The 9,114-nt window shown below is 51.1% G+C and overlaps 1 protein-coding gene across 3 annotated transcripts; it reads right to left on the bottom strand.

Moving 5' to 3' along the window:
- Positions 1 to 725: 725 nt before the first annotated feature.
- Positions 726 to 8,479, bottom strand: SPINK4 (serine peptidase inhibitor Kazal type 4). Of its 3 annotated transcripts, XM_086683362.1 has the most exons (5): positions 8,313 to 8,435; positions 5,033 to 5,118; positions 3,820 to 3,863; positions 2,361 to 2,473; positions 726 to 872 (listed from the first exon to the last, which is right to left on the bottom strand). In XM_086683362.1, the coding sequence occupies exons 1-4, from the start codon at positions 8,371 to 8,373 to the stop codon at positions 2,368 to 2,370; spliced, it is 297 nt and encodes a 98-aa protein (XP_086539488.1). In that variant the 5' UTR covers positions 8,374 to 8,435; the 3' UTR covers positions 726 to 872; positions 2,361 to 2,367. The 3 variants fall into 3 exon arrangements, with proteins under 3 accessions (XP_086539488.1, XP_086539489.1, XP_025768107.1); XM_086683363.1 differs by lacking the exon at positions 2,361 to 2,473 and having other exon boundaries at positions 8,313 to 8,479; XM_025912322.2 differs by lacking the exon at positions 5,033 to 5,118 and having other exon boundaries at positions 8,313 to 8,436.
- Between the last annotated feature and the right edge of the window lie 635 nt (positions 8,480 to 9,114).

The following is a 9,114-nucleotide window of genomic DNA, read 5'->3' as shown; positions in this document are numbered from 1 at the left end:
TGACATGGACCACAGGCTGGGGGCTGGGGAGGGGGGGATTTCTGGATGCTGTGTGTTTTCATGGGCCATTGTATAGGTCCATGTGTGCTGTGTGTGACTGGAGTTGTGTCCAATGCCAACATATTTAAGTCAGAATGGATGGTGACCAAAAGAACAGAGCAGGGTCTGGAAGTCATCTTCCTGTGGGTGACCAGGGTACAAGGGGACACTCAAAGGCTTGGGGCAGCTATTTTTAACTGTTATAGAACTAGGTCAATATTTTAACAAGTAGCTCAGATATATTGTGTATACTACCTAAATATTAGCCATGGTGGTATCAGCCTGTGTGTGAGTGTGTGTGTGTGTGTGTGTGTGTGTGTGTGTGTGTGTGTGTGTAAAACTTGGGGTACTGGTACAGCCCAAGGAGAAGGCTCTGAGGGGTGTAGGACTCTCCCAAAGTCATATCCTCAGGCAGTGGTAGATGGTACACACATCCCTTAAGTTCTCGACCTTAGTGACAAGCAGGCTGGGGCAGATAAGTGCGCTGGGGACAGGGGCTGACCTCCACAAGAGGGCCAAAGATACTTGGGACCTCTGGCGGGGACACATGACAGCATTGAGGAGCATTAGTATGATGGAGAAGACATTAGATTCAGAGTAGGGAGGTCAGGGCAAAATCCCCCCACATACATTCACCCACCACTGCCACCACCCACCTCACCAAAGTCGTCAAAGATACTGGCCCATTTGGTTGAGTTGGGCTGGATCTTTTATTTCATGTCATATCCTCCACTCTCACCACTCTTCTCTAGCCTGAAGCTTCTTGGCTTAAGAGGCTGCTATGGGGTCAGCATTTGCCATCCTTCACAATCTGGATGTCCTGTTTGGTTTTCCTAGGATCAAAGGAGACAAAGATGAGGCCATCTCCTCAGGGACTGGAGCATACCCTTCAGGGACCCTGCCTGGCCCTGTCTATCAAGACACCCTGCTGAGATATCTCTCCCCCACCCCCCACCCAGTGCAGGTGCAGGGCAGGTCCTAGGGGTCCCTGGACACATCCCTTTATAGGTTTTCCTTCTTGTACACCCTCCCCCAGGAGATCTGAGCTTCCTGGGATTTTGTCTACTACTGTATACTGATGGCTGCTGAATCTGTCTCCAGCCCTGACTCTGCCTTGAACTCTAGCCATACCTCCACCAGGCTGCCCCAGAGGCTCAACTGTCCACAGACCTCATTGCCTCACAAACCGCCTTGATCCCCACTGCCTCCCATCTAAGGACATTGTTCTGCTGCTCTCTTGCCCCTCTGTCCAGAGCACTATAGCTTCTGAAGACTATCTTCCATGATCCTGCTTAGCTCTGGCCCAGCTCAAGGGTTTTGGGGTCTTTTTAAGTTTATTTATTTTGAGAGAGAGTGGGGAGTGAGTGCGAGTGGGGAGAAGCAGAGAGAGAGGGCGAGGGGAGAAGCAGAGAGAGAGGGCGAGAGAGAATCCGAAGCAGGCTCTGCGCCAGCAGAGCAGAGCCCAATGCAGGGCCCAATCCCACAAACTATGAGATCATGACCTGAGCCAAAATCAAGAGTTGGATGTTTAACCAACTGAGCTACCCAGGCGCCCCTCAAGGGTTTTATTAATGAAGAAAGGAGACAAATAGGTGATCAGACATACCAAGGTCATATTCGGGCCCTTCTCACCTCTCAAGGCTCATTTCTTGCCTCTTCCCACTCTCCTTTAAGCTTTATACTCCAGTGTATCCAATTTCTTATATTTTCTCAAATACAAACTTTTCTTTCCCTTCTAGATCTTTCCAAACCCAATTCACTACTTGGAGTTGCCTTTCCTTGTTCCTTCTTTTTCCAAGCTAATTTCAACTTATCTTTCAGAACTGAGCTGGGAAGTCGTCCCTGCCCTTGTCCTTGCCCTGCACTCACAGTACCCTGGGTGCCCCCACCTGAGCCTTGAGGATTCTATACCACACAGTTGGCTAACCATTAGCGTGGCTTCCCCCTTGGGCTGACCATATGCCCCAGAAGGCCAGGGATGCTGTCTAGCTTATGCCCTGGTATATCCCCAGTGCCTAGCATGTATTAGGTGCTCAATAAATGATTGTTGGCTGGAGGAATAAATGAAGTCAGTCAGGGACAGAACAAGGGAAGGGACCCAGGGTTTCTGCAACGCCCTCCCCAACCCCCTGCCAGCTGAGGTTTTGTGCTCAGAGCCCTGTGCCTTCTTTGAAACACACTTGTGCTTATTCTATTGGGGGCAATGTCAGAGGAGTCAGGCCAAGGTGTGTGAAGGAAAAGGCAAGTCAAGTCTTGCTCCTTTCAGACCTGCATGCACCAGACATGGGGTAAGCCGAGGGGAAGGTGTGCGGTGGACTTACAGCCGAGTCAAGCAGAGCTGGCATTCACTGTCATATGTAACCCCATCAGTGCCACAGACCGGGATGGATGTCTGGGAACAGATTGGAGATTCCGCCATGTGCTCACAGATGGGCTGTGGAAGAGAGGAAGGGAAGGAGGGCACTCAAGGATTCAGAGGCAGTGAGGAGGGACCCAGGGACTCTGCTTGGAGTCATGGGCTCCAGGGGAGAGCCAGATTCAAGATGGCCCCATTGTTGGTCCAGGGAGCATGAAACTAACGGCTCACAGCCCCTTGGCATGTTTGCTTATGCGTGTGTGCATGACTAAGTGTGTGTCTGTGTCTGCTGAGCCCAAGTCTGTTGGCAACCATGTGTTTGTCTGTGTCTGTATGTGAGGAGTGAGTTTATGCCCTCAAGCTCCTGGGGATGGGTTCCCACTCTTCAGAGGGCCTAACTAGAACCTCTGCTGCTGGTCCCAGTGAGGACCTCAGGAGACAGAACAATCCAGCAGTCCCAGGGGGCTCCTCCTCACTGAGGGCCCCCCAACTCACTCTGGCCTACATGACCCATCAGACCTCTGGTGTGGGAAGGCTGGAAAAATGAGACAGGGCTTGGGATGGGAGCGTGGGACAGGACAGGGTGAGAGAGGCAGTGCCATGCAACAGTGATGAGATCTGGAGCCTGAGTTCTGCAGATTAACTGTGTAAATTTGACTGAGCCGTTTCTACTCTTTAGGCCTTTTTCCTCATCTGCAAAAACTGTAAATAAATATAGTATTCTTCTCATATAGGGTTAATTGAAATAATGTGTGTAAAGTACTTGGTTCCTTGGCACAATAATAAGCCTGGGTTCTGGTGGGCTGACAGTGTGAACTTGCTGAGGCTGCTGGATGGGAAGGTGGCTTTGAGCCTCCTTGTTCACCTACGTGAAGGGTGGGTTGGGGGATCTCAAGGAGGCCCGCACCACTGCCTTGGGATCCCTGGGGACATCAGACCCAGGGCCAAGGTAGAATCAGGGTTCAGAGACAATTTGGTGTCTGTCCCCTGCAGTGAAGAGATGGATGATGGAGTGTGATTGGGGAGGTTGGTCACACCAGGGGGCCAAGGGGCCAGGGGGCCTCTGGCCTGAACTCTACAGCCTGCCCCATCTGCACTACACAAAGCAGAGAGTGCACTCAGTCCTGCTGAGCCTGGGCAGGGGATCTCACTGCTGGCAGGGACGTTGGAGACCAGGTTGGGGCAGATCTCTTGAGGTCCTTGAAAGCAAGTTTGGGACCTTGGCAAAGGGGCTGGGCCAGCTCAGCCTGGAAGGGCTAACCTGGGGAGCATGCAGGCTCAGGAGGCCATGCTGGCCACCTCGGAGCCATCTTGAGTTGTCTGAGCAAGAGTATAAAGAAGAAAAATGGTGGTTGCCTAGCATGGATACGGAAGCGAGGCCAGAACGACAGCCCTGGAGCCAAAACTACAAGCGGCTGCCTTACCATTCTTGAGAAAGTGAACTTTCCCTCCACGGACACTGGCACTTCTGAAAGGCAAAAATGCAAGAGTTAGGTGATAATGGCTCTAGGCAGGAGGTCTGGGGTCTGAGGACTGCTTCAGGAGACCTGTTCAGCCACTACCCAGTCTGCAATTCGCAAGGAAAAGTACTGAGTCACCAGACAGTGGGGCTCCCAGAAAGCTGATGTGACCTTGGGTTGCTAGCACAGAGACAGGAAATCTAGAGTTAGGGAGGTGATGCTCCGACCTGTTCCTTATTTGTCAGATCCCACTAGGATTGTTAAATCCCATATAATAATAAAAATAGTTCAGTTACTATGTACCAGGCATCGAGAATACATGATCTTAATTAACTAGTCTTCACATCTCTATCACTATTATGCAACAAGGAGGAAAGGAGGCTGTGGTAGATGCTGTGGTCTGCTACCCAGATCCCACCTGCAGGACTAAGGTGCTCATTTCCTCAGCTGCCAGGAGTATTGGCCACTCCTGGCAAGTCCCTTGCTAGGAATTACCCTCAGAGAACAGAGCTGCCTCACCCGTGTTTGCATCCCCGACCCAGGAATAGCCCACATCCAATGACAGGTTGGTGTTTGTACAATGGCCGGAACCCCTCATCTCTATTCAAAACAATGTGGAGGAGCCACCCCAGCTCGAAAGCTCCCTGTAAGATTGTTGGGGGCCTCTGTTGCACAGCATCACAACTTTCCTCATCCCTCATGGGTGTACCCCCATGAGCACGCCCCAAGACACGGCATGCCTGTCTGAGTCTGCTTCCTGGGGAACTTGCCCAACCTAGGGAAGAGGCTCAGAAGGTAAAGCAACACAGATTGTTGAGGGCAGAGCTGGGATTGCACACAGGTCTGTCACTTCCCAGCCTGTTCTTGTCTCATACACGGTTGTGCCACCCAACCATCCATGGTCTAGGTGCACTGCTTGCACACGAACAAACTGATATGACTGGAGAACATGACAGGTGCAAGGGGGAACGGAGCCATATCTAATGCCATAGGTGGAAGGTAAGGTGTCTACATAAATTGGAGAAGGGCAGGATGCTTCCTGAAGTCTCTGAAGGGCTGTCCTGGGGCCAAGGGAGAGACAAGCTCTTCTCAACCTCACAGTGCAGAACCCATTTGTGCAAGGAAACAGCAGGGAGGCAGGTTTGAGTTTCAGAATTTTCTCTCAGTGGAAACATACCTCAGTGAAGGATGCTGTTTCCAGAAGTGGAGAGTTCTCCATCACTGGAAGTGTGCCCAGCACTGTGGTTTTAGCTTTCCCTGAGGCTGCCGTTTTAAGAGATTTCCAAGGTAGAGAGGGAGAAGGAAAGTGAGACAGAGTGACCCCTGATGTGCTGTTTAAGCATGGCGTTGGGACAGCAAAATGCAAACCCAGCCTTGTCACCACAGTGCTCAAACCCTCCGTGATTATAAAACTAGAAATGAGAAGTTATCCAAATGTCCTTCAATAGCAGAATGGATAAACTATGATACACAATACAGTGGGATACAACTCAGCAATAAAACAGGAAAACAACTGATATATGCGACAACATAGCTCAATCTCAAAACACGCTGAGCGGAAGAAGCTAGACACAAGACTATATGCTATATGGAAGAGGCACCTTGAGCCAAGGCGAAGGGCAGCCTGGGGATAAATACAACTTTAAAAAAAAAATTTTTTTTTTTTTGCATTTATTTATTTTTGAGAGACAGAGACAGTGTGAGCGGGGGGGGGGGGGGGGGGCAGAGAGAGAGGGAGACACAGATTCATAAGCAGGCTGCAGGCTCCGAGCTGTCAGCACAGAGCTGGACGTGGGGCTTGAACCCATGAACCGTGAGATCATGACCTGAGCCGATGTCGGACACTTAACTGACTGAGCCACCCAGGCGCCCCATTAAATACAACTTTCTATGTGACTTTCTAGAACAGGCCAAACTAATTTATCGTGGAGGAAAAAAAAACAGCAGTTGCCTCTGAGGGTAGGGTGGGGGAAGGGATTGACCAGCATGAGGGAAATTTCTGGGGTGCTGGAAATATTTTGTTTTGGTTTGTTTTAATTTTTATTTTAAGTGGGTTCCACACCCAACCTGGGGCTTGAACTCATGACCCTGAGATCAACAGTCACATGCTCTATCAATTGAACCAGCCAGATGCCCCAGAAATGTTTTGTGTCTTGATAGGGGTTTGGGTTACACAGGTACATGCATTGTCAGAACTCATTGAGTGATAACATTTGTTTGTTTCATGGTCCATAACTGTTAGGGGATGAAAAAGCATTAAAAATATATAAAGGCCTTCCATGGCTCCCTGCCAGGATCACTAAGCTCCTTCATCTTATGTTGAGGGCCCTGCGTGAGCCCTCACAAACTCCCTCCTGGACTCACTTCCTAGTACACCTCTCCATGTTCCTATGCCCCAGCTATTCCTTGCTGCCCATTATTCTTCCAGGACAGGCTCTGCTCTGGCTTATGCTGTGTCCCTCTACCTGAGATGTCCTTATCACCCTTCTACTGATTCTACCTTCGTTTCAAGGCTCAGACGCTACTTCCCTGGGAAGCCTTCCCTCATGTCTCCCAGAGTTCCCTGGGCAGACCTGGATTAAGGCTTCTGTTTTTGTCCATTTGGGCTGCTATAACAAAAATACCACAAAGTGGGTGTCTTCTAAACAACAAACATTTATTTCTCACAGTTCTGGAGGCTGGGAAGTCTAAGGTCACAGAACTGGCAGATTTGGTGTCTGGCAAGGGCCCTCTTCTTGGTTCATAGTTGGCGCCTACTTACCGTGTCCCCACATGGTAGAAGGGGTGAGGGAGCTCTCCAGGGTCTCTTTTGGAGGGCACTAATCCCATTCATGAGGGCTGTACCCTCAGGATCTAGTCATCTCACGAGAGTCCCACCTCCCAAATAGCATCACCTTGGTAGTTAGGATTTCAACATATAAATTTTGGGGGCCACAAATATTCAGACCACAAATAGTAGCTTCTATCATGACAGTCCTGCCTCCCTATGACCTGAGCTCCTTGGGGCTCCTATGGTTCTGCCCCCATGTGTCAATGCCCCGCCACATAGTGGGTGTTCAGGAATTGGAAGTTACACTGACTCTCAGGCTGCCCTGGACTCCCATCCTCATTCAGCCCAGGCAGGAATCTGAAAGGACACAAGGATTCTCTTCAGGGCAGGCCTCCTCAGTGTTCCTAACAGGAGAACTGCTCAGAGAATGGCTGCCAGGTTGGGAGTAAGCAGGCTATGCTGGGCCAGAGCCCCCAGACCCATTCTCTGTTGCCCCAGCCCCTAGGCATATGTCCCCAGCGAGGGGAATGGGTGTGGGACTGGCCATGAAGTTGGTGGCCTTCCAGGAGGGTCCTAAGAAATCTCCCTGCTTCCGTCTTTAGTCTATTCTCAACACAGCAACTGGAGTGATTCTTTTAACACACAACTCTGCTCGAAACCCTTCGGGGCCTCCTGTTTGTCTCAGAGGGAAAGCCACGTTCTCACATTGGCCTTAAAGGCCTTACCCAGTATAGTTCCCCGTTGCCTCTATCATCTCCTTCCTTGCTGCTCTGCACCCTGCCTCTCATTCCTTTCCAGCCACAATGGCCTCCTTGCCGTACCTCAAACACTTCAGGCGTGCTCCTACCTCAGGGCCTTTGCAGTGCCTGTTCCCTCTGTCTGGGACCTCTTCTCCCAGATATCCACATGGCTCAACCCCTTGCCAGCTTCCAGCCTTGCTCTTAGAACGCCCCTGATTTAACATTGCAGCCCCCTCCCTCATGCTGCCCAATATGTTTTCTTTATCCTTTATTGCCTTCTAACATTGCACGTATCTTGTTTATTGTCTATTCCCCTCCATCCTACCCCACTGGATTTCTGCTCCATCAGGGCAGTTCTCTTTCTGTTTGCTCACTGATATGTCTTAAGGGCCCAGGACAATGCCTGATACACAGCAGGTGTGAGACCGCAGAGGGGCTCCAGGGCCTGAGGAGACCGCACTCCAGCTGCATGTGTCTAGCCCGGGACAAGGGCTCCCCTGGACTCACACAGCTGCGGTCTGTCCCACAAGCACAGCCTGTCACAACAGATAGGAGCTCAGAGGACCCAAGCCAAGATTCCTTCAGCACCCAGCACCTTGCAGCCAGAAGACTTACCTGCCTCTCCTGAGATAGGCCTGCTTCCTGCTGCCTCCCCAATCTCTCACCAAGTAGTTGCTCAGAGAAACTTTGAACCAGGACAACTTCCTACGCTATAGCTGGAGAAACAGAGGCCCTAAGAGAGGAGGAATTTTTGCAATTCTGGGGCCAGAGTCAGGATTTGAACCCAGGTTTCTTCTAGCCCAGGACTTTTCCCACCACAGTAGAGGTACAGAAAGAGGGTATATGCAGAAAATTGAGGCCTCACAGGTGCTCCAGGTCCTGTCTCTGCCCCCACAAGCTCATCTACCATTACCAAGCCACAGAGAATCCAGGCTCTGTCCACTCACCCCTGTCCACAATGAGGAGGGCGGCCATGGCCAGGGCAACCACCCACAGGCGGACAGCCATGCTGATCCTGGACTGACTGGTCCAGGCTGGCTGGGGCCTGAGCCAGGGGGATGATCGGAGACTATTTATAGGGCTGATCCCCACCCTTATCTGGGGCCAGATGGAGAGGCAGGAGCGTCATCCAGAGAATATCTGCACCCTGACATCAGAGATGTTGAACCTGTGGTGGCCTGGAGCTGTGCCTACGTGGCTGGCAGATTTCCAGAGTGAAGGAAAGTTTGGACAACCTACAAAGCTAACACCAGTCTGAGGGCTGGAGTGAGAGGGAGAGGGAAATTGAAGTAGAAAAACAGAGAGAAACCGAGTCAGAGAGAGAGAGGGAGAAGGACAGACAGATCAGAAGGACACATAAAAAGAAAAGCAGCCACTGAAAGGTGAAGAGGCAGAGAAGAGGGGCTGGAGCCTTGGGTTCCTTTGCTGGTGTTGCACTAACCAACTTTGTGATCTCAGAAAAGACACTTTCATTAACTGGGACTGAGTTTACCCATGCACAAAATGAGGATGGCAGTTCTGACTCTGTCTCCCTCCTGGGGCTGCTGTGAAGAGGGGAGTGGGGACAGCAGATGGGAAAACATTTTTGCAGAGGATGAAGTGGGGTGTAAATAGAAATAGAGATGTTCTTGGGGCGCCTGGGTGGCTCAGTCGGTTGGGCGTCCGACTTTGGCTCAGGTCATGACCTCATGGTTGGTGAGTTTGAGCCCTGCGTCCGCCTCTGTGCTGACAGCTCAGAGCCTGGAGCCT

The sequence above is a fragment of the Puma concolor genome, chromosome D4, assembly GCF_028749965.1.
Source record: "Puma concolor isolate L17-30 chromosome D4, mPumCon1.1.hap2, whole genome shotgun sequence".
In the NCBI taxonomy this organism is placed as follows: Eukaryota; Metazoa; Chordata; class Mammalia; order Carnivora; family Felidae; genus Puma; species Puma concolor.
Note: the sequence above shows the minus strand (reverse complement) of the source record. Positions and strands in the feature narration are given on the sequence as shown.

Bases quoted from the DNA above. Each gene is read 5' to 3' on its own strand.
- SPINK4 (XM_086683362.1), bottom strand. From the start codon at position 8,373: ATGGCTGTCCGCCTGTGGGTGGTTGCCCTGGCCATGGCCGCCCTCCTC. The intron at 5,119-8,312 runs GTGAGTGGACAG...TTAAAACGGCAG, and splicing joins CCTCCTCATTGTGGACAGGG to CCTCAGGGAAAGCTAAAACC. The intron at 2,474-3,819 runs GTAAGGCAGCCG...TCTCTTCCACAG, and splicing joins AGTTCACTTTCTCAAGAATG to CCCATCTGTGAGCACATGGC.